The 25,252-nt window shown below is 35.5% G+C and overlaps 1 protein-coding gene across 1 annotated transcript in view; it reads right to left on the bottom strand.

Moving 5' to 3' along the window:
• The window catches only part of LOC127858476 (uncharacterized), a 230,935-nt gene extending 206,306 nt beyond the window's left edge, over positions 1-24,629 (bottom strand). Inside the window, exons 1-3 of the mRNA XM_052395664.1 lie at positions 24,607-24,629; positions 19,298-19,710; positions 11,092-11,215 (exon numbers count right to left, since the gene is read on the bottom strand). Of these exons, the coding sequence (XP_052251624.1) occupies positions 11,092-11,215; positions 19,298-19,710; positions 24,607-24,629 (560 nt within the window). The remainder of the gene's footprint in view (positions 1-11,091; positions 11,216-19,297; positions 19,711-24,606) is intronic.
• Between the last annotated feature and the right edge of the window lie 623 nt (positions 24,630-25,252).

Raw genomic sequence — 25,252 nt, 5'->3', positions numbered from 1 at the left:
TTGAATTTTGCACCGCTCCAGACTTTTTCACCAAACATGTACTTTCAGTTAAGCCTAGAAATACATCTTTTACGGCGTGTGTTGTTAATATTTCGTAAAATAATTATTATACAAAAATACAGCATGAAGCTGTTTGGAAGTGACTTAAACGAACATGTCATTTTTCCTTTCCTTACTCTGAATGAGCTGGTAATTTTTTTTCAGATTTATTCAGTCCGGCGGCCACCGCTACTGAGTATGAAATGTCGCCAAAATTTATGAAATTTTGCATTTGGATCGGTGGTATAGAGCAAATAAAACACGAGGCGCAAGCAAATGACAAGTAAAACTAGTACTGTTACTTGAAAACTACTGTGAATTTCAGTAATGGGCCGAAAATACGGACAATGATAAATCGGCTAAGTTTGCTACCTAAGATTGTTGTAGTGTAGTTCAAGTAACAGAATCGCAAACGGGTTTTAATAACTGCATATTCTGTTCTTGGTTTGTCATCTACGATGTACATATGAAACTATACATTTGCATAAGCCAAGCGTCTCTTTTAATAATGACTAACAGCATTCAAAGACAAACATTTTGACAGATTTATATAGCATATAATAAAAGGAATAACTAATAAATGGATGCACAATCTCGGAATTGTCTCATCAGGGAATTACTGGAGAATAGTAATGGTTTAAAGTTTGAAAACAACATCCAAATTGTATCATTTGTTACGATCATGCTAGGCGATAATGATTTTTGAGGTTAATTATTAGGCCAGCATTTTTTTTATTTGTTTTACGGGAAATTTTTCAAAAAAATTGAGTCGGGGGGGATAAATAAAAATAAAATCATGAAAAGTCTACCAAAAAAAACAAAAAAACTGTCTAAACTAATTTTTTTTCATTTTTGAAAATTTAAAATTAAGCCAATTTAACCTTATGTATACTTGCATTAACATTTAAGTGTTTTATATATCTTATTACACTGTTGTAGAAGCTTTTTATTATAATAGTAAACATTTTTTTTATATATATTTATATGTAAAAGCACCTTTCGCATGTATTATACTATATTGCTTTAATAGAGACCATTAACCACGCCAGGTGTGTAGTGTATTATAGTGATCGTTAAACTTTTGTTGAGTGTTAATCATATGTATGTTTATAACAAATAAAGCATGCATTTGACTTAAATAAAAAAGAATTGAAAACTTTTAAAATTGTTTAATAGCTTTAAATAACAACAAACTTTGTAACGTTCATCCATGGGTGGAATATGCACACTAAAAAAACTATTTATTATACAACAGACTTGCTTTATATCATGATAATTTGTATCAATCTTAAGAAAAATGAGCAACATAACAGAAAATTGGACCTTAGGGCGATTGCGATCATTTTGGCTTCAAAAGAGCAGTCTGATCAGGATCCCAACTGTTCAACATAATTGTCATTCAGTCAGTACTTCTAAAGATGTTAAGCGAACACTTTGGATCCTGATCAGACTGCGCTTGAATTGATCTTGATCCAAACTTTGTGTAGTGAAAGTTCTAGTACATAAAATGTGAATATTTTATTTAAGAAGCCGTGAGTTATAGACTTATAAAAACATGTGCTGCATTTCATTTCAATTTTTTCAGAGAGGGTTATAGTGTTTATATATGTAAAGTGAACACAAGAGGCATGACTACAATATTTGGTGTGTAACATCGTTATGAGGTTTTCTTTGAATTTTGTTCAAATCATGCAGAAAATTTGCCCTCCCTAGGGGTTACTGGTTTGCTTATAAATATAAATAATATAATCATTCTCTGAAACCGCAAGGCCCTTTGGTTTGTTGCGTTGTATGTCAACCATATAGTGGTTCTTTGCTAAGTTTCCTCAAAGCATGTCTCCGTGGTCAAAACTGTTTGCGCTATAGGGGTCAACTGATTTATATAGATTACTGTCTTTTATAATCCCTAACAACACAGACACCGCAAGGGTCAGGGGTTCAATATTTGGGTTGTAACATGTTAGTGTTTTCTTCTTCTAGGTGTGATCAAATCATACATTTGGAGTTAAAAATAACCCGTCCTTGTTTCACATGCTTAATATTTTCTTATATAATAAAGAGTTAAACAATATTATTCTCTCAAAACGCATGGGTTAGGTGATAATTATTTTGTATGTGACATTGTATGGCGGTAATCTTCGTAGGTTTTTATCATGTCCATTGGCTTCACATTAGCCCCAACAAAATATTGAGGTAAAAGACACAATATACCTAGAAACCTAGATTTATTTCATTGAACATTTTCTTAAGTGAAAGCCGTGTAAAGAATTAAATAGCACGTGTAGCAAGGATTTAAATTGCTCTAGTAGAATTACTCTGCTGACTGTATTTAACTTACTCGCAAGATTAATTATATATAGAACACAACTTTTTAACTATGTAATTGTATTTTTTTAAATAGTATTTTATTTTTAAAAATTTCGTAAAAGACTCACAGTTTTGTCAAAATAAAATGGTGTAAACTTTTGCACATATTATTTTGTTCCTCTCTTATTCACAGTTTAAGTTCAAATGAAAATTTCTACGGAATGTGTTTTCTGTATTATTTTACGGAGAAACAGCAATAACATGTTTTGGATATATAATAAACAGAGAGAGCTATATAAATGTGAAGATAATAATAACCCTTGGAACAAATACATAGAGACGATTGAGCACCAGGGCCCTTGCTACACTTTGGGAGATTGGGGCCGGGGCCCTTAGAGGGGGGAATTTCACGTCGTTTTCGGCGAAAAGGGGAATTTTACAACATCTTTTCACCAATCATTCAACACTTAATATTGCTCTATTTTAATGTAATTTACATAAATATACATTAAATCAAAGGTTTATAGCAAGATACCAGCTGGCAACATAGGTATTAAATTTAAAAAAAAATATTTTTTTTGGAGGGGGGAATTTTGAGGTGAAATAGGGAGAAAAGTATACTATTTGAAGGTGGGAATGGGGCCAAAATTCGGCCTAAAAACGGCCAAACGAGGGCCCTGAGCACATTTATCAACAGAGCCTGATGTGTGATAAATTTATTTGCATTCCTTGCAGTACAAATCTTGCAGTATGAAAACATTATTTACAGTTGATAGATCATATTTCGGCTAAATAATAACTCATTTTTGAAAAAAATGTCAAGAACAAATAAATAAAACTTTCTTGTGACTTTGACAGACATACGAACATCGGGACCCAATGTTATTTTCTTCAGAAGCTGTGTTGCATACTTTTTTTCTAAATAAAGAATATATATGTGTGGGTGGGGAATGGGATGCAAGTACATGTGGTTCAGTCCTCATGTTCATTATAAAGAAACGTAAAGTAGTACTTCTTGGACATTTTCGGGATGTTGATTTTTATCTATAAAAATATAACAGGATATGCATTTTAATAAATACGCATATTTATTAAACCTACCCAAAACTTTTCAACACACCGAAAGTTATCGATGGTGACACCTCTGCATCATCTGCAAAAACTCATGATTATTTTGAATTTCGTATCACATAATATAGGCATGATGTCAACAATGGTGTTCTGAAGATTATCTTTTCTAATTGAAATAGTTTCTGCTCCGTTTTTAATTAATTTGATTTTAAAATATGCTACATTTGTCTCGTTGATGTTAATGTCCGCCATTTCGAAAAATGCAATATGAAAATCATTTGTTAAATACTCACCGATTGGCTAATAGCGTGTGGTATTGGCTGCAATAGCCAATCAAAATCGCTGACGCTTTACAAGTCGAATGGGCACAACGAAACAACCCGTAATATAAACAAATTTTGAACACCACTTTCGGCAATCTGCGCAATTTTTTTTTCTAGTGTTGGATAAAATACTAGGTCGGCGGGTGAAATGTAAATAAAAAAAAACGAAAGTGACTTTTATTTTTATTTGTACTTGTCGAAAAGTAGGGTCGGTCGCTTCCGGTAAATTGATAATAAAAAAAATCCTGGCCTTAAACAGACCTTAGGAGTAACAACGTATATGCACTACAGAATTTCTCTTGTTGTGTATCCATAACTATTCAATGTAAATGTCGCAATTTTAGGAGCATGCCATATTTTTAGTCATCATGAACTTGCACTTAAAGGTTGATTTAACAAATAACCTTCGCTGTTGATAAGCAAATTTAAACAATGAAGGCAGATGATTTGAGCATTAACAACACGTAAAATGACATGCACACAATTTGAACGGTCAATCGTTTTTTTGTGTGAATTTTTAGAGACGTAAATAACACGTTAGACAGGTAATGGTATTTGCACATTAAATGTCAAATTTGTAATAAAGGTCATAACACAAATTAATTGTACAGTTGAATGTAAAATAATGTTAGTTGTTACACATTAGTTATTAGTGGTCTCAATATATTTTGAGACAAATAGCATGTATGACTATATTGGTTCTTTAATAACTTAGTAATTATTTAAGCAAAACGTCAAATGTTTCTTCAAAACATTGAAAGTCCCAGTGGGTTCAAGTTACAGTCTGGCTATAATATATATGGCTATACACTTGTTTCGTATGACGAACTTTTCTTCCTTTGATGTTGTATACACATTTCTCCTTCCTAGGCGACGTTTTTCCCACAGGACATCATCAAACGTTACTACAACAAGTTTTTTGTACACGGAAGTATCTGGTTGGCATGTTCATTTCTTCGCATGTTCATCAAGGCGTTCAAGAAAGTTCCAACATTCATTTTAATCGTTTTTAAATTTAGTTTTTTCGGATGTTGGCATAAACAACGATTTAAGTCTTACTTTTTTCATCTTTGTTTAACCATCATTTAATGTATTATACATTATGTTCTAGAGCAATATAATTTCAGTTTATTGTAAGTGATTTCCGTATTAGAGATGTATCTTTATAACAGAGGACGTCAATAATAAATGCTGTTAATACATAACTAATTGTACACGAGTTTTTTTCACACACAATTTATATTTAAGTGGTGCGATTGATCCGACAAATCTTTTGACACCATATGTTAAAATTAATTCTAACAGTTCAACAGAATTGTATATCTTATATTGCATAGTGAAAAATAACTGAAGTTTAGATTTTATTTCAAATTTTATTTACTGGAATATTTGCTCTCATGCTTAATAACTTACAAGAAAAATGGTAACTTATTATTTATAATACACAAGAGATATTAAATCGTGTTCACAGAAACCCAGATTATGTGGACAGAATTGGCATGATATGAAGATTTAAATGTGCTTGGCACAAAATATTAGCTTAAAATGGCTATTACGTTTTTTTTAATTCTGCCCGCTTTCCGCTCGCCAGTGACTATATCAAACAAGGAATTAAACAAATGATCATTTGAGCCTTGCTCTGAGAAAACTGGGATTAATGCATGTGCGTAAAGTGTCATCCCAGATTAGCCAATGCATGTGCGTAAAGTGTCATCCAAGATTAGCCAATGCATGTGCGTAAAGTGTCATCCCAGATTAGCCAATGCATGTGCGTAAAGTGTCATCCCAGATTAGCCAATGCATGTGCGTAAATTGTCATCCCAGATTAGCCAATGCATGTGCGTAAAGTGTCATCACAGATTAGCCAATGCATGTGCGTAAAGTGTCATCCCAGATTAGCCAATGCATGTGCGTAAAGTGTCATCCCAGATTAGCCAATGCATGTGCGTAAAGTGTCATCCCAGATTAAACAATGCATGTGCGTAAAGTGTCATCCCAGATTAGCCAATGCATGTGGGCAAAGTGTCATCCCAGATTAGCCAATGCATGTGCGTAAAGTGTCATCCCAGATTAGCCAATGCATGTGCGTAAAGTGTCATCCCAGATTAGCCAATGCATGTGCGTAAAGTGTCATCCCAGATAAGCCAATGCATGTGCGTAAAGTGTCATTCCAGATTAGCCAATGCATGTGCGTAAAGTGTCATCCCAGATTAGCCAATGCATGTGCGTAAAGTGTCATCTCAGATAAGCCTATGCATGTGCGTAAAGTGTCATCCCAGATTAGCCAATGCATGTGCGTAAAGTGTCATCTCAGATTAGCCAATGCATGTGCGTAAAGTGTCATCCCAGATTAGCCAATGCATGTGCGTAAAGTGTCATCTCAGATAAGCCTATGCATGTGCGTAAAGTGTCATCCCAGATTAGCCAATGCATGTGCGTAAAGTGTCATCCCAGATTAGCCAATGCATGTGCGTAAAGTGTCATCCCAGATAAGCCAATGCATGTGCGTGAAGTGTCATCCCAGATTAGCCTATGCATCTGCGTAAAGTGTCATCCCAGATTAGCCAATGCATGTGCGTAAAGTGTCATCTCAGATAAGCCAATGCATGTGCGTAAAGTGTCATCCCAGATTAGCCAATGCATGTGCGTAAAGTGTCATCCCAGATTAGCCAATGCATGTGCGTAAAGTGTCATCCCAGATTAGCCAATGCATGTGCGTAAAGTGTCATCTCAGATAAGCCTATGCATGTGCGTAAAGTGTCATCCCAGATTAGCCAATGCATGTGCGTAAAGTGTCATCCCAGATAAGCCAATGCATGTGCGTAAGGTGTCATCCCAGATTAGCCAATGCATGTGCGTAAAGTGTCATCACATATTAGCCAATGCATGTGCGTAAAGTGTCATTCCAGATTAGCCAATGCATGTGCGTAAAGTGTCATCATAGATTAGCCAATGCATGTGCGTAAAGTGTCATCACAGATTAGCCAATGCATGTGCGTAAGGTGTCATCCCAGATTAGCCAATGCATGTGCGTAAAGTGTCATCCCAGATTAGCCAATGCATGTGCGCAAAGTGTCATCCCAGATTAGCCAATGCATGTGCGTAAAGTGTCATCCCAGATTAGCCAATGCATGTGCGTAAAGTGTCATCACAGATTAGCCAATGCATGTGCGTAAAGTGTCATCCAAGATTAGCCAATGCATGTGCGTAAAGTGTCATCACAGATCAGCCAATGCATGTGCGTAAAGTGTCATCCCAGATAAGCCTATGCAGTCCTAAGCTTGATTTTCGGTAATGAGGGACTTCCTTGAAACTAAAAATACCATAAAAGCGGAAAGTGCTGTCCCTGATTAGCTTGTGCTCCCTGCACAGGCTAATCTGGGACGACCTTTTTCGCACATGCATTAATGCCAGTTTTCTCAGAGCGAGGCTCATTTGGAAAAGTGCTTTGTCATCTTTGCGCCCAGAGAGAACTAGAGGCCTTTTTAGTCGATGATCAAACGCATAACTGATATAGTTACCAAGCAGGAATGATCTGATATCTCTTCAGGGCAGTATTGCGGAATGTAACGGCTAATAATCTTAGAACAACATATACATTATTCGGTTATTTCATTGCACATTTTGTCGCAAACGTGTTTATCATTTTAAGAATCAAACAGACCATTACAGTTTAAAACTCTAGCTCATCAAAGACATTTGATCGCTTGACGATATAACCGAGATGTGAGCTGCTACACTCCGCTACATAGACATTAGCAATAAGTTAATTATTTAGATGGCGTCGCTCTTATTGCTAATATACTCTCGATTTTGTTTTTCTATGTTTACGCTTTATGTTTTTGCTTTGGTAGTGATTTTGATTGTAAATTATTCCATGTGGCAAACGTTGCAAATTATTGCATAGGGTCAAAACCATTCAGATTTTTTCATCGAGGTTGATGATAAGCTTTGTTAAAGAAGAACGGATGTGGTAGGTACTAGCAAATTTAGCCATGTTTGGAGGATAACGCATGACCATCTAAGATCCCATCTTTGCCGGATCTCTGCACCTGTTTTACGAAGTCATCTTCGTTATGCAGGGTGTGACTGTTCACCTTCACACGGGCGAATTAGATTTCCAGAAGTTGATACACATATGAGTCGTATTCTGAGAAAACTGGGCGCAATGCATCTGCGTAAAGTGTCGTCCCATATTAGCACAGGCTAATCAGGGACGACACTTTCCGTGGTATGGTATTTTTCGTTTAAAAGAAGTCCCTTTTACCAAAAATCTAGTTTAAGCGGAAAGTGTTGACCCTGATTAGCCTGTGTGGACTGCACAGGCTAGTCTGGGACGACACTTTACGCACAAGCATTATGCTCAGTTTTCTCAGAACGCGGCTCTCATGAGCATGAACTTTTTCTTTATATTGATCCAGCAGTTAAATATTTACTGAGTTTAACGCTTGCATATCCCCGGTGTCGAAAAACTTTGTAAATACCTGATTTGCACTAAATAATGTAATATTGAAAAAGCTGTCTGATTTTCGATGCTGACTTATTAAAGGAAAACGTTAAATGTCTTATTTTATGAAAGCGAACTTATGCTAGCCGTATACCTCATGGTTGATCAAGAATCATAGCGTATTTAGCGCACATGTGTTCCAACGTTGCTAGCCGTATACCTCATGGTTGATCAAGAATCGTAGCGTATTTAGCGCACATGTGTTCCAACGTTGCTAGCCGTATACCTCATGGTCGATCAAGAATCATAGCGTATTTAGCGAACATGTGTTCCAACGTTGCTAGCCGTATACCTCATGGTCGATCAAGAATCATAGCGTATTTAGCGAACATGTGTTCCAACGTTGCTAGCCGTATACCTCATGGTTGATCAAGAATCGTAGCGTATTTAGCGAACATGTGTTCCAACGTTGCTAGCCGTATACCTCATGGTTGATCAAGAATCGTATCGTATTTAGCGCACATGTGTTCCAACGTTGCTAGCCGTGTACCTCATGGTCGATCAAGAATCATATCGTATTTAGCGACCATGTGTTCCAACGTTGCTAGCCGTATACCTCATGGTTGATCAAGAATCGTAGCGTATTTAGCGCACATGTGTTCCAACGTTGCTAGCCGTATACCTCATGGTCGATCAATAATCATAGCGTATTTAGCGCACATGTGTTCCAACGTTGCTAGCCGTATACCTCATGGTCGATCAAGAATCATAGCGTATTTAGCGAACATGTGTTCCAACGTTGCTAGCCGTATACCTCATGGTCGATCAAGAATCATAGCGTATTTAACGAACATGTGTTCCAACGTTGCTAGCCGTATACCTCATGGTTGATCAAGAATCGTAGCGTTTTTAGCGCACATGTGTTCCAACAATGCTAGCCGTATACCTGATGGTCGATAAAGAATAATAGCGTATTAAGCGAACATGTGTTCCAACGTTGCTAGCCGTATACCTCATGGTCGATCAAGAATCATAGCGTATTTAGCGAACATGCGTTCCAACGTCAGATCAAAATTCCAAATAGTGCAGGGTCGCACATATGCTCATAGCTACCATGTGTGTAAGTTTCAAGGTTCTAGTGCTTAAAGTGTAGGAGGAGATATTGGCCAGGACGGGCGGACGGACAGACAGACAGACGGCGGAGATAACCACAATATCCCAAAGCTTTTTGAAATAATATAATAATAATAATAATAACATATTATACAGTGCTTGCTTTGTCAGATGGTATTGTCAGTATAGTTTTAAGAACTGGCATTACATCAACGCAAGTTAATTATTAACTCTTAATTGTATGCACTGCACTACCCTCTAATGAGAGCTACTTAAGTGTTAAGTTGGCAAATATTTAAATTAACAGACAATTTGAAATATAAATGAAAAGATATCCAAAACTTACATTCTTTGCGCTTCATGCCTCTACTTTCATGGCTTGCATGACTTGTAGATTCTGAAATAACATAAAAATTATAGTGTCACTTATTTTTTTAAATTATATCCAGTGATGTTTTCAATGCAATAAAATGGACAACTAATGTTAATATACTATACTTAAGTTAATGTATACTAATCCCAGTATTAATTAAGTAAATGCATGTTTTTTTTTCCTTTTTTATATAAGGGTGAATTTCTATTATATTGTATACTGTGTTGAATGTGATGTATACATAATAAGTCATATGGTTTGCATTTTCAATGTAATGTATACATATGGTTTGCATATATATGATAATCTATTTATTTACAAGTATGTTCTTTACTGCTGGCTGTTGTGGCACGCTCACTGCTTTGTAACGCATATGAAGAAGCTGCAAATAAAACAGCAAAAAATAATTCAAACAGATAACTTTGTAAAACACTTATGCAAATACACTTATGCTCTTTAATAATATATTAACATGTTGCAATCATGCCTAGATTTGATGTATCTGTAACAACAGTTAATTCAAAGTTTATTTAATATGGAAAAATAGTAATGTTTTTATGTGTTGATAAAGATAACATTTATTGTAGCATAGTGTGTAATTTGATGTTTATTAGTTTATTAATAAGTACAAGATGAATTTAGTTATTGTTATGCAGGTTTTTTTTAACTTGATTAAACTTACTTACAATACATAATACAAACAATGATGAATGTTAACTTTATTTTATTTCAGTGTGTATATATTATTATTCAATGCACACATTTAAATAGAAGTGTAATATGCAATTAATGTTATGTACATGTATTGTTAGGAATATGTACATGTGTATGGTGATTTTTTTTCATGTACCTTTCTGTTCCGGGTTGCTCTTTAATGTTTTTGCGATTGCCCAAATCATCATCTGTGATGCAACAACAGAAAACAAGATATATATGATCAATACAATTATGTAAAAAGTTGATAATTATGTTCATTTGTGTTGTTACTTTAGGTTTGGCATTTAATGTATTTTGTTTCAAAACAGTGGATTAATTATTTCAAAGAGTCGCTATGAATATAAGTCAGTTCAGTGATCATGTTACATAATACTGACTATATATCACAAACTCATAAGATATAAAATGCTACATAGTAAATGATAAATTATGATAACCAAAGATACATTATTTCAATGCATTCATACACACAGTTATTGTATTACTAGTATATACAATAAAATAAAAATCTACTTGTTGAAGGTTTTGTAAAATATATTAATAATAATTTTATATGAACAGACACAAAGACTCTTCCAATACATATCTCAGATTTAAAACAAAATCATCCCTTGCAGCCTAAAATGGTTGACACTTTGGAGGATTAGAGATAAATAATAACTGTACATTAATTAATTTCATTTTAAGATATAAATGGTTACCGTCCCAGTCCTTGAACTACAGGGTGGCCTTGCATCGTGGAGGCAAGCACCTCATCTGACGATGAAAACTGGACTGCAACACTGCCCGTTATTGGGTGCCGCATTTCTCTGACCTTTTCAATGTCTACATTAGAAAAAATAACAAATCATACTGTTTGATTACCAAGAAATACTATGTATTTGATCTCATTCCTTGAATAAATAAACTCAACAACAAATTTCAAACAGTGATTATAAGTATCTAGCATAAAGGAATAGAATGTATTACTTCCTTAAATGCGCAAACTTTATTAGCTGATCTTAAATTAATGATCTCAATTTGTAATAAACAACATACAAAGATTCTGATACGAGTTGCCATTTCATACCATATTGTGTTAACAAGTTCATGAATATTGTTATTAAGTGCACCTTTGGTGAGCTTACTTACATATTTCCTGGAGGGGTTTAATTAATAATCATATGAATTGACAAGTGTCAGATTTTTAATTACGCAAACATAATTATTATTTAGGTAAAATTTAACCATACAACGTGAAAATTGTTTACAATCCGTGATGTTGATTTATATTTTTTCTACAAAGTTAATTAAATGAAAGCATAAAAAAGTAGTAATTAATGACAACTCACACCGAGCCTTTGAATTGTGGTACACCTTGCAGCATTGTTCACCAGTTCTTGCGACCCTGAATTCTCTGAATGTTTAATAAAAACAATTGTATGAGGTATAGCAGTATTTATGAAACACATTACATTTCATGTTTACCATCATGGATGTTGATAAGTTAAATATAAACGACAAACAGAGTAAAAGTTATCGATGTAAACTTGTAGCAAATGAAAAGTTCATCTAGACATGTTCAGATTTTAAACAGATACGAATAAAACATACATGGGTACGGATCTAACAGGCTACGAGATTAAAACTAAAAAATAGACCTTAAATGGTACATTTATCCGTGATAGCACAAATATTCCATTGTAAATACTTTAATTACAATTCATGTGTGCAATTTTGGGGACAACGAACATGCAACTGTACCATAAATCATAACAAATGTTTGAAACTAAAACACATTCCACAATCACATCCAAAATCCGTAAGTAAAATTTACATTTACATTGTGCGTTATGCGGCATTAGTAAAAACGACATCGGTAGCTAATCCAATCGTATGCTATTAAATAAAATATTAAAACTATAAGGTAGATACGAAAATAACATATAACTTACAATGATATTTTGCTCGCCACCTCGTACCATTTGTTTATTCGAATAACCGAAATCTTTTCGGCTCCGATCCCCTTATACTCGCCGAATAGAAGGCTCCAGTTGTCCCGAACTAGCGCATTTTAAACAATCTGGCTCGGACCAATCTGCCATGGGGGCCTTCTGGCGCTTCGTTTCGCTGTCTTCAACTGCTAAAAACTCCATTTTATACGTTATACAAGATGCGTATTGATGCAAAGCGTCGGGAATTTCAGTGTAAAAGGCACTCAATGAAGTTACACGGAACGATTTTTTTTCTATTGTAAATATTAATATATGGGCCGATTATTTAAAACAAAATAGAAAAAGATACTGGTATAACCATTATCTATGGTTGTGTGTTATAACCCCCAAATAACCATTATCTATGATGTTGTGTTATAACCCCCAAATAACCATTATCAATGATTTTGTGTTTTAACCCCCAAATATTTCATAGTTCATTTTAATTACATTGGTTTCCTTTTTTACTGCCATCCGTGTGCAGTTTTCATTAATGGAACAGAACAGTGTAAGTTTAACAAAAAATCTGCTTTATCTTGTAAGCGTAATTTCATATTTTTCTCAACTTCAAGGGGAGATGATTCTGAACTTTTCTAACGTTGCTCATTTACGATAGGGGTTGAGTACTCATTGATATGAAAACACTGTAAAAGTTTTAATGTGTTTACGAACCCCCCCCCCAACCTCCCACCCTCTCACACATATATTTCATGGGCATAATAAAAACAAAAAAAAGTAACAATAAAACAGCATATTTATTTAAACTAAAATATCTACATCAAAACAAAAAGTACAAAGAACACAAATAAAATAATTTGATTCTACTGGGGCTCGAACCTTGGGCCTCTCACATGTGAAGCGGGCGTGTAACCACTTCACTACGAAACCGCTTGAAAAATCACCTTCTAACTAAGATATTAATAAGCTATTAATAGTCGGTTTAAATGTAAACCCGGAAGTTTAAACGCTGGATATTGAGCGGGGTTAAAGGTCCATACCAAAGGGTCCATACCACTGGCAAGATACGGGTCAGGCCTGCGGCCTTCTATATAAGGTTCTTAAAAAACTGTAGGAGGACTTGAAAGTAATGAGACTGGGGTGCTGTGATGGTGCTCCTCATTAATAAGCGGCTGCTTCCTTTATCAAGACTCATTATTACAATTAATAATACGTGTCGCGCTTCGCGCTCTTTAGCGCGTTTATTAGTAACTAAGTGGTTGCTATGATAGTGGAACAAAGAAGTTTTGTTTTTATACAAAACCAGAAAGTTTCACCGGTTCGCGTATTTGCCCGGTCCCTGTGATATTTTATTATTGCCCAATCCCTGTGATCAGTTATTAATTAAAACAATTAACTTTGCATTATTGGCAATAAATGTTGTAGTAAATGTAATAGGCACAAATGCAGTACTTATTTACAATAATTTACACAAAAAATCACCACTATGCAAGATATTCTGACAACAAAAATATGTACATTGATCCGTAAAATAAATTCACCTCCCATAAGCGAAAAAAAAACGTAGTACATACTAGTCGCCGCACTTCAATGCAACCGCCAATCATAGATGTCTGCTACTTTTTTTGACACTTTTTGGTGAATTTTCTCTACTAGAGAGTTCGCTTAGTCGTAACGTTATAAAAAACACAATCTTATTGAAGTCTATTTCCAAACGCGTTCGTGAATACGAATCCTGAGTCTGTCTTTAGTAAGTCTATGTCTGAGTCAAAGTCTGAGTTTGAGTTCAAGTTTGAGTTTATTTTTGGTGAATACGGCTTCAGAACGTGAGGTCATTCTCAGTTAAGCAAATGGCAAAATGCTTTGTGTACATTTTCCACAAACTTGAAACTTTATTCAACCAAATAAAATCAACTACCAAATCAATATTGGAAGGCATATATAATATAAAGGATTCATTTGATTTTTCATTAACCTGATGAAATAATCCATGACTTAGTATGTACGACGTAGAGAATAATCATTATGTGTTCATGCTTTAAAATATGCTTAAATAAATAATTGGATGCAGTCGCTTCTGTTATGATTGACGGTTATTTTGCAAATTTCATTTTCCAAAGGTCAGTTTATGAATTAATCGTAAATTTCGTTTAGCAGTTTCTTAATTGTTCTTTGACTCGCATCATGAACACATACACGTGAAAAGAATCATTAAAAATTGATTTCCACTATGTTAATTCAGTTTGAACTTCATATACCTTATTTTAAAGTGTGTTATTCACATAATTTAATGAAGCTTTTTTTCGTTACAACGGGTCTTTGCAACCATTGGCCTCATTTTATGACCGATTACATATTGTAAATGATATGCCATATGTCACTTGGTAACCACATGATATAAATACATATTTAAACTGATCTGGTCGAAAATATCCAACTAGTTGTGCCTGTCACTTGTTGACAGTATACTGTTTTTAGTCTAGGTCGTGTTAAAGGTCGCTAACTGTTTAATCTATTTTATTTTATTTACTGTTAACCATATCACATGTATTTTGGTGTTAAAAATGCTTGATTAATTTTCAATGGCTCGATAAGCTTGTCATATTAATTTTAATTTCGTCTAACGGTTACAAGATAGTGAACACATTTCAAAGTTTCTTCTACGAAGGTAGAATACTCTTCTGGTCTGAATGGTAACATAATACATTTTTATGGCAGACAACACATTAATTAATGAAACTAATCTGATATTAACACATTGAACATTGTCTGGCCCATCATTTAATGTTACTGGTCTGAAAACACAGTGAAAATGTATTTTCGGTATTACAATGTTACTTGTTATCATTAACATGTAGCAACTGTTCGGACAAAATAAATATATCTGATTTGCTCAGAAATCTTTTGTAAGGCTCTAATGTGGGTTTCCTTGTGCCACTGTCATGGACGTAGACACTTTTGGGGCAAAGTCTTTTTGAAATATAATTCCTTTGTTTATACTGCTCTTTATTTAGTTAAAAGTTGAACTAAAATAATGCTTTTATAAAGTCTTACTTATTCACTGCCACAATGGTTGCAAATTATGAAATAAAGTCTATTAAGTGGCTGCACTTAATTTTACCCAATACATAACAAATATATATAAACAATTCTCGTCTATTAAAAGTTAAACCAGCTTCATAATTATGCTATACAGTTTGTATATAGCATCGCAAGGTTGTATTCAGTTCCAAGTTTAAATAAGTTTCCATGCGTTTAGAGACAGTATTTATATCTTCCATCAAAAAGTACATGTGTATTATTTGGTCTGCGAATTTTTAAGAGGAAATGAGAGGAAAGGTAGTTCTTTGCTTAACATATAAACAAATTTATATTTTTTTCGTTACAATATCTCTCGAATGGGAAATAGTCGCGATAGTTAAACAACATAATTATATCGTTTTTCCATGAAAACAAACACTTACACCAAATTGTATATATTTATGCGGTCATTCATAAGATATTACATTTATAAAGAACACACAATAATAAGTTGATTTGTTACCCAACTAGTATTAGTACTCGTTATTTCATATATATGCATGTACGTTTGGGGCTTTGATTATCTGTCAAAAGCAGAAATGCAGCTTTAAAGGGTACAAACATACGTGATTCATTCATTTAGCTGGTCTCAGGTAGCACATTCATTCAGTTGGTCTCAGATAGCATTGGGTGACTGAGCGCTTATTAAAACTGAGCAGTTATTGGAAATATAACATTAAGAACTTTCGACGCGGATATGTTTATTGTATAATAATTTCTTGGATTTAGTTAACAATGACAAGTACTACAATATTATTGGAAATTCAATTACCTGTAATACAAAAAGGAACATTATGATGAGGGTTTTTACAGCGATTTTCATAGCAACGGTCTTTAATACGACTGACGTGGAATGCAAGGGTTTAGAAGAAGCGGACTTCAACGTGTTCCGATTTAACCAATGCCCCTTGGCAAGTTTGAGAATACACCTTCTGTTTGACCTTACACCAAGACAGTGCGCATATGAATGCGCTGTGCGGGCTTCGTGCAAAGGGGCCGGGTATAGCCCGGGTTTTAAATGCTGCGAAATATTTGATGTTGAAGAGGTGAACTCGACTAACAGCGATGATCGACGATGCAACTTTATCAGAAAAAGCGACATCAGCGCAGTTGAGGTAAACACGTTGCCAATAATTTAGATAATGAGATTATAGTATAAAAGAAAATTTCGCGCGTTTTCAAAAGCATTTGTCATAGCTATTTTTTTAAATAATGTTGCACCCTTTTTAGGATTAAAATAGTTTAACATGTTATCTGTAATATGATACAGTAAAAAAAGCAATAGATTTACTTAAAAAAACTCGATAAAATCCCAAACGCTTGTACAGTATTTGCAAATTTGAATCTCATGATAGATTATAAGGCAGATACACGTACTACCATCGACTTGTCGTCACAATGCCGTGCATAAATACACGTTTGTATAAGTACTTGTTCCAAAACAAATGTGGAATAATTATGAAATACATTGATAAATACATGTTCAAAACAAAGTCATGAACGCATTTAAAATAACTCCAGATTAAGTTTGTAAATTAAACAAATAAATATTTGGGTTTTAAGTGTTCAATATGTAAGAAAATATTAAAACAAGATTTTAGACGTCGTGTTAGCAGTTTAAAAATATTTTTTAATGCTGCGGTATATATTCTACTCCTTTGTACGATTTTGACGCAATCAATCAAATGTCATTAGTATAACTAGATATATTATTATTGTATGTTCTTGTTTAATAAAGAGTTTTTTTTCCATATAATGGAATATTGCTTACTTTAACAAGACATTATTACCGGAGAAATGTTTTGTATGGATTTAATGGCATATGGTTTATCCTTAATGCCTTAAATTACGCACACAGAATGTCCTGTTTTGTCATAAGCCGAATAACTACAATTTTGTTTTAAATAATTGATTAAATGTATTCACAGGGGGTGAGCAACTGCGCAACTGGTGAAAGATATAATCGCAATGCGAATCAGTGTGAGAAAAGAGGTAAATGTATTTAAAATAAAAAATAAAATATATCATAAAATAAAAGCGAAAGAAATCAATTTCTAAAGAGCGGTTTCTTAATGAAAATATCAATTTATTTTACATTTTAACATTTCGTTACTTCTTTACATACACAAGCTAGACTAGTCTTTTCGGTGTAAAATAGTCATTAACAACTCGAAAGACACCTTGTGCCTGAGTAGAGCATTGCTAAGCAGAGACCACATTTCAATTGCAAACTATTTGTCATATTAAGTTCGAATCTAAATAAATGTTGGAATTAATCGTTTTCCATTTGTTATTAAACAGTTCTTTGTTGCTCGGAAACTATACTATAAAACAATTCGTTAAAACACCATGGCCGTTTGCTTCCTACCCATCAGGGCCCTGTCTCATTTAAGATCTTACGAACAATGTTAAGATGGAATGGAAGTTCACAACAAATGAGCATGTATTGCAAATATGGTCTTAAAATAAAGGTCACGTAAATGGTTGAAAGGAAAGAAATACAATTAATTCCACAAACGTATAGTGGTGGCTGGTGCTGAGATAGTATACGTCTTCAACAATTGTATCTTAACTTTAATGTGTCTTACGATGTTTTTAAATTATTTAAACGATGAATCGCACATATATTCTTGATTCAGAATGTCCACCAGTGGAGCCTGTTAAAAACGGTGTCATACTTGGGAACAGTTTCGAACTTGACTCACGGCGAATGGTCCGATGTAACCTGGGGTACTGTGAGAAAACCGGTCAGACCACTATGCTTTGTTTGAATGGGAACTGGAACTATACACCGGAGTGTGTACCTAGTAAGTCGACGACTACGACAACATGTTCAAAGCAAGCTAGCCCAGATAGTTTATATATAAGTCCCTTACGTGTCTACATAAGAGCCCCATTTTGGCTTCCGATGAGGGTCCAGTAGCCGGAAGTGCACTGCGATTTTTATGGGTGGTTTATTGGCTACAACATGGGTCAAACCAACCTGGGACACAAATGGGCTCATCATTGATCCATTATGGAAAACAAAGATGGGACCTTAATGAGATAGAAATAGTGGTCCCGCCTTCGGAAGTACAAATCGATTTTGTATGGGTCCAAAATCAAATAAAACATGAGTTCAACATGGGACATAAGTGTGTCAAATATTGGTCCAAAAGGTGCGAACAGAGATGAGAGTTATAGGGGATACAAGCTGGGGTCGCATCTCCGGAAGGGCAAATCGATTTTAGACAGGTCCTATATAGGATACAACGTGGTTCTAACATAGGACTAACATGTTCTTAGCATTAGTCTATTATGGTAACTCAGATGGGACCTTTATGCGATACCGATGTATGTCCTCTCACAGGGAGTCCCACACCATGTTTTATGATCGACATTGGGCTTTTTGTGGGTTTGACACTCGATGCACATGGTGGTTAAGGCTGATATTCGATGGTTTTAACATCTGTCAGCTATAGAGGTCTTAAGCGTCTTAACTAACATGTATATGTCCTCCTAACTGCTTCAACTTCAACATTATGAATGAAACATACACATGTATTGTTATCAACATGTCACATTGTAAAATCTCACCGTTTGTTTAATTGTTGGACTACCAAATTTTCGAGCTCAAATATAATTGTGAATACATTTTCAGGGATATTTTTGAATCCAAAGAGGGTCATTACACCCGTTTAAGGGTTTTTACATTTGCGAATAAAATAACACATACTTGGCAAACTGTTTCATAGAAACATGTGAAATCAAAACACATTTATACAAAATAGTTTGGGTAAATTATAGATTAATTGTTATTGTTAATATATTTTTACTGCATAGGCCCATGCACATCTCCGCTATCTTCCACAAAACCAACAACTCAACCGTCAACGACAACCAAAATAGTCCCTACTTCCACTGCCACCATTACTAGTGCCGCCACTGTTGCCGCCATCGTTACTACTGCAACCATCACTACTGTCGCAACCTTTACTACTGCCCCCATCACTTCTGCCGCAACTGTTACTACTGCCGCCATCAGTAGTGTCGCCACCGCTACCGCCGCCTTCACTACGGCCGCCGCCAACACTGCCGCCAATACTACTGTCACCACCATTACTGCAGCCATCACTGCGGTAGCAAACACTACTGCAACCCCCACTACTGTCACCAACAACACTGCCACCATCAGTACTGCCACAACCGCCACTGCCGCCACCACCACTGCCGCTACCACTACTGCCGTTACAACTACTGCCGATACACCTACTGTCGCCACCACTACTACAGCCACCACTACTACAATAACTACAGCCGTCATCACTTCTGCAACAACACAACCGCCGATTACGATCACACCATCCCCTTCTATCACTGGCACCGCACATGAGTCGAGCATCTCAACACAGACCGAGCAGACAACCAACGGTAATTGAATCCTTTTGATTTTCCATTTAATGACACATATACTCCATTAGTCTTGACTGTATAACGTTATACAGGGCCATATTCGCAGATTAAACTATACAAAATAATGTTTTACCTACGACTGCAGAAACAGTTGGTAAATTGTCGATATAGGAATGAAATATAAGTGTCATTCTTCAAAGTATGACGTTATAATAAAACATTATTTTGCTTTCCGTCTTTTTAAAAAAACGCGTTCAATTAAACGTAAACACTTTGCGTTATTTTGCGTTAAAATAATTAGGGACAAATATCTTTGATCTACATGCGTTTGCTTAAGAAGTATTATTAATGATTTATAAAACATTGTAAACTATATAATACAATTTTAAATCAGTTTGCATAGCATCACTTTACTATGTGATCCCTTCATGCGGTATTTACAATACCTGGGACAGTCTAACAATAAGCCTGTGATATAGCAAATCTATTATTTACCAGTCTGCTACAAGTTACCTTCCGATTGGCTTTGTTCTTGTCACACAGCATATTGTTTTGAACTTGAACATGCTTTCTTACAGCATTTGTTATGCTTCCTGAGGGAATTGCACTAATAGCTTCTCATGCTAAACAAATAGTCTAAAAGTTTGCAAAATTGTAATTTCCTGGGTTGAAGTATTGCTAAAATATAATATATTGCAATGCCATGAAACCAATTGTACATGCCCCAATTAAATTATGATCACTAATTTTTACTTATTTGGACGCAACAGGTGAGTAATGCTAGTTGTACGGGTCTTTCGACCTTTCTGATTCATCAAAGCAATTTAATAAGCTAACGGTATGTTAGCCATGATGATGGCTTCAATGATTGTGCGTAATATTGATTATATAAATCGTGAAAAGAACAGCAAAAAAATAACTAAAGATTTATACAAATTGTTCAAGCTATCTATCTATCTTCCAGTATGGTCAAACCCCTTCTGGGGACATAGACCTGTCGCGCGTCAACCGACAAAACTGGTTGTAAGACTAAAATAAAAAGATATAAAAGAGAGAAAGACGTGTGTTATGTTTTAAAAACAGGTTAAAAACAGATCAGGTATTCTTATGGGGAGATATGTTCAACCCGGCTAACAGCCAGGCTGAACTCGGATCCAGAGACGGTGACAATATCAGGAGGTAGAGCATTTCAGTGGATGATTGTTCTGGGAAAGAAAGAAAACTTAAGATAATCAGTTGTGGTTTGAATATAATGGAATGTTTTGTATGGGAGGTTCTTGATGGTCTAGTGATAGGTTTGAGGTAGTCAGGTAAAGGAATGGCTACCTGGTTATGCAAGATGTTGTGAAACATAACCAGGCGCTGGTCAATACGGCGGAGGTCAAGGCGTCGCCAATTTAAGGAAGAAATCATGTCTGTGACACTGAACAGCCTACTGAAGTCCTGTTTGGCCCAACGGGCAGCCGTACGCTGAACTGCTTCAAGTTGTTCAATGCTAGTCGCGGTATGCGGGGACCACACAGAGGAGCTGTACTCCAGCTGGGGTCTTACCAGCGTTTTGTATGCGGTGGATTTGAGTTCTGGAGAATGTACTTCTGCTTCTGAGAAAACCTAGTGTTTGATTTGCTTTTTTTGTGATGTTATCGATGTGGTTATTGAAAGAAAGGTCATGGGGTATAGTGATGGTATTTAGCAGAAGGGACAGATTCTAGAATGGTGTTATGTAATATATATTGTGTTGTTATGACTGTTTTGCGTTTTGTGATTTGAATGACTTGGCATTTTGATGGATTGAATTGTATATCCCACTTTGTTTCCCATCAAACAATATCGAACATAAAATTGATACTTACCTGCTATGATATTTAACGGACGTTCATTACCCCGCATCATCCAACGAGGTAAACGCACCTTACGTGGCCTTGTTTACTCTCTGAACAGTTTGTTGTGGTTTTGATGAAACAATAGTAAGCGGGATCATATAGTGTAAACGGGGAAGGGGGCGGATTGCCTAACAATTGCGATATTACATGACAGTGACCATACATTAGTGTAACATTTACCGTTGGTGTTGCGACAAATAACGGTTGTTGCGACTTTGAGCGATACAGATGCGGTATATACTTTATAGCGGTTTTGTGAAATTTAGCAAATTAAAAAAAATAATTTAACATTTGACCACCACCATCAGAAGTGTAACACAATCTCTTTACCACAACAGTGAAGGTCATAATTGGAGGTAAAGGTCGAATTGTGCTATAAAGCAGCTTCTCTGGGTTGTATGTTTGACATTGTATCATGCAATTTTAAGCTAACTTACCGCAAATGGCCTCCATGAAAAGATGGCGCTTTGCACTTAACGACCGTCCGCATTACTAAAAGATCAGGGTCAAATTAAGATGTTAAATCTATATTAGCAATAAACAGCTTGTCTAGACTATTAGATGTCATTTATGATATGATTTTAAACATAGCTAACCGCCATTGACATCCATGGAGAGATAACGTGTCGCTTGTAAATCCGTTTCACTACATCTAAGTTCAAGGTCACATATAGAAATTGAATGTAAAATTTTGCAATAACAGCGTTTCCGGATTGTTATTTCTCCAGTCATTTTTAAAAATAAATTTTCACAAATGTCGACCATGAGTAAACGGCGTTGTGTGTTTAACCCCGTGTCCCTACATAGATACACTATATACCGGTAGTCAGTTGAGGTTTTTTTACACACAAAAGAGCAATGAATCAGGTTGTTACTGGAAGATTAAAGTCGATTTATCATATACATAAGTACACTGTATGTATCTTTTTATTTAAAAAACATAGAGTAGCTTACGCCTATCTACAACTAGTGTTAAACAATTAATAACTTATTACTATAAATCGCGTCTTAAAGAACATTCATAAAAACGTGTTATGTATGCTAATGCAAACATTATGAATTTTTCTATTTTTAAAATAGTTTAACCGTTATACAGATTACTTCAATGTTTGCGATGAGTAGATACTACTTAAAAACAAAATATCAAATCGTCATTACAATTTCATTTAAACTCATTGGTCAATATGCATGTTCACATAGTTTAATAATATGGAGAATACATAATGATAATTATTCAACAGATGTTAACGGGTGCACTTCGAGCCCATGCAAGAACGGTGGAGCCTGTGAGAACCTCTTTGATGGTTTCAAGTGTACATGCGATGGCGAGTGGTTGGGACGAAATTGTAACGTAAACGGTAGTAAGTAAACATATAAGGAAATGGTCAGTGAACGTTCACAAACCAATTGTTAAGTGTCGATATCATCTAGAACGTGGTTCCCCGTATACAGCTAACACTGTCTTCTGAAGACAAATTATTTGAGAGAATCACGTTGTAAGATGTTTTGATTTTTAATATACTCTAAGACAATCGCGTTTAAACAAATGTCGATTTAGAATTCCATTTACTATATACATTAAATTGCAATATCAGGACATGTCTTTTGATAATATAAAGTGAAGTGAGGTGAAAGTCTGCAGTTCCATAAAAAAAATACGTTTACAATACCATAACACTTTGATATTAAACAATAGTTAATTGAACATTTATTTTGGCTTAATTAATACGTTTCCAGAGTAGTGCTGGTATAAGTTTGTGTTGCTGAATTTAATGAACAATCGGGTTTGGCAGCTCATAACGTTGCCGTTGGGAAGAACTCAAAACAAACCGACACGGCTAACGGTCGCGCGGCGGCATTTGGTAACGATGGCAACATGAGCACGTGCACGGAAACTACATCCTCAGATGCATCTTGGGAGGTTCACTTGGGTGGAGTATTTCAAATAGAAAGCGTCATCGTGCGTGGAAATGGTACGTACTGCTTGGTATTAAAATTTGCATTTTGAAAGGTGAACACTGTTTTGATGTGTAATTTAGTCTTTAATGTGATCAATATAACCGGAAAAAGATACAAAATTAAACCGACTAGGCACCGGTAATGTCGTAAATGTTGGAAAGTTAAATGTCGACCTTGACTTCAAAAGTTGGAAGGCTGACGTAAAATGTCGAAACAAACGCTTAATATCGCAAAACTACGGAAAATATATATGTATCATCTTTAACGCTAAATGTCGCAGACTTTAACGCTCAATGTCGCTATATGGAAAAAATAACAACATAAAAGTTCAGTCTTGTATTGTCCCATTTAAGAAATAACTGTCCTTATTTGATAGCCAGACGTATCCGGGAATAGTAATCCAGTCCGGGATGCACGGGTACATGTACGTCAGTATATGTAAAGTCTTGAGAAATGTGAAGGTTTTAGATAACGTAGGCATTCCAACTTACCGAGTTCAGTTAAAATGTATTGTTTCCCCAAACAAAAGGTGGGCGGAAGTCAATTACGTCTTTTTAAGGATTTTGCTCAAACAATTATTGTTGAGATAACTAAATGTTCAGGCGGTTGTATTAGAAAATGGCTGCCGCAAGATTTAAGAAACATTGTATGTGTGTTTTAACTTTGTAAGCATAACAATATAGTATTTGATCTCCCATTAGACCATCCTCCTCTAGGGCCAATTTAAATTATGTTCACGAGAAAGAAAAAAAACTTACACCTACTGCAAGCCCAAACTGCAAATAAACAGCGCATACATATGGCTTCGTGACAAAAGTATTTTTAATCTGCTCCAGGAGCTTAAAGTCCAATGATTGTGTTTGCACTCTACTTCGTTTAAACTGCTTGAGCATTTTGATAAAACGAACAACATGTAATAGCCATGGCAAGCGGCCCTGATGCTATTCTAGACATGGTTACTCCGAAGTACTTGAAGCTGGTCACCTCTGCCATGGTTCTTACTATGGATTGTGTTTATGTGCGCTTGTATTTTCTTTTTTATGATATATAATGATGTGTTGTTGTTTGTAGTCACGTAACAGAAAATAATGTGTTTATTTATTTCCTGCTTTCCTTCCTTCCTTCCTTTCTTCCCGCATCCTTTCCTTCCTGGGGCCTTCCTTCCTTCCTTCCTTCCTTCCTTCCTAAAGGAAGGAAAAGGAAACAGGAAGGAAGGAAGGAAGGAAGAAGGAGGAAGAAGGACCTTCCTTCCTTCCTTCCTTCCTTCCTTCCTTCCTTCCTTCTTCCTTCCTTCCTTCCTTCCTTCCTTCCTTCCTTCCTTCCTTCCTTCCTTCCTTCCTTCCTTCCTTCCTTCCTTCCTTCCTTCCTTCCTTCCTTCCTTCCTTCCTTCCTTCCTTCCTTCCTTCCTTCCTTCCTTCCTTCCTTCCTTCTTTCCTTCCTTCCTTTCTTCCTACCTTCCTTCCTTCCTTCTTGTCTGCCTGCCTGCCTGCCCCGTCCCCTCCGTCCGTCCGTTGTTTTAAAGTTTTGTCAGAGTTACCGTTGATGATGCGAAATAAAGCGTCGGAACAGTTTGCTGAGACATAAAGCTTTACAGAAACGTCATTTAACATCCCGAT

The sequence above is a fragment of the Dreissena polymorpha genome, chromosome 14 (genome assembly GCF_020536995.1).
Source record: "Dreissena polymorpha isolate Duluth1 chromosome 14, UMN_Dpol_1.0, whole genome shotgun sequence".
NCBI classification, from domain to species: domain Eukaryota; kingdom Metazoa; phylum Mollusca; class Bivalvia; order Myida; family Dreissenidae; genus Dreissena; species Dreissena polymorpha.
Note: the sequence above shows the minus strand (reverse complement) of the source record. Positions and strands in the feature narration are given on the sequence as shown.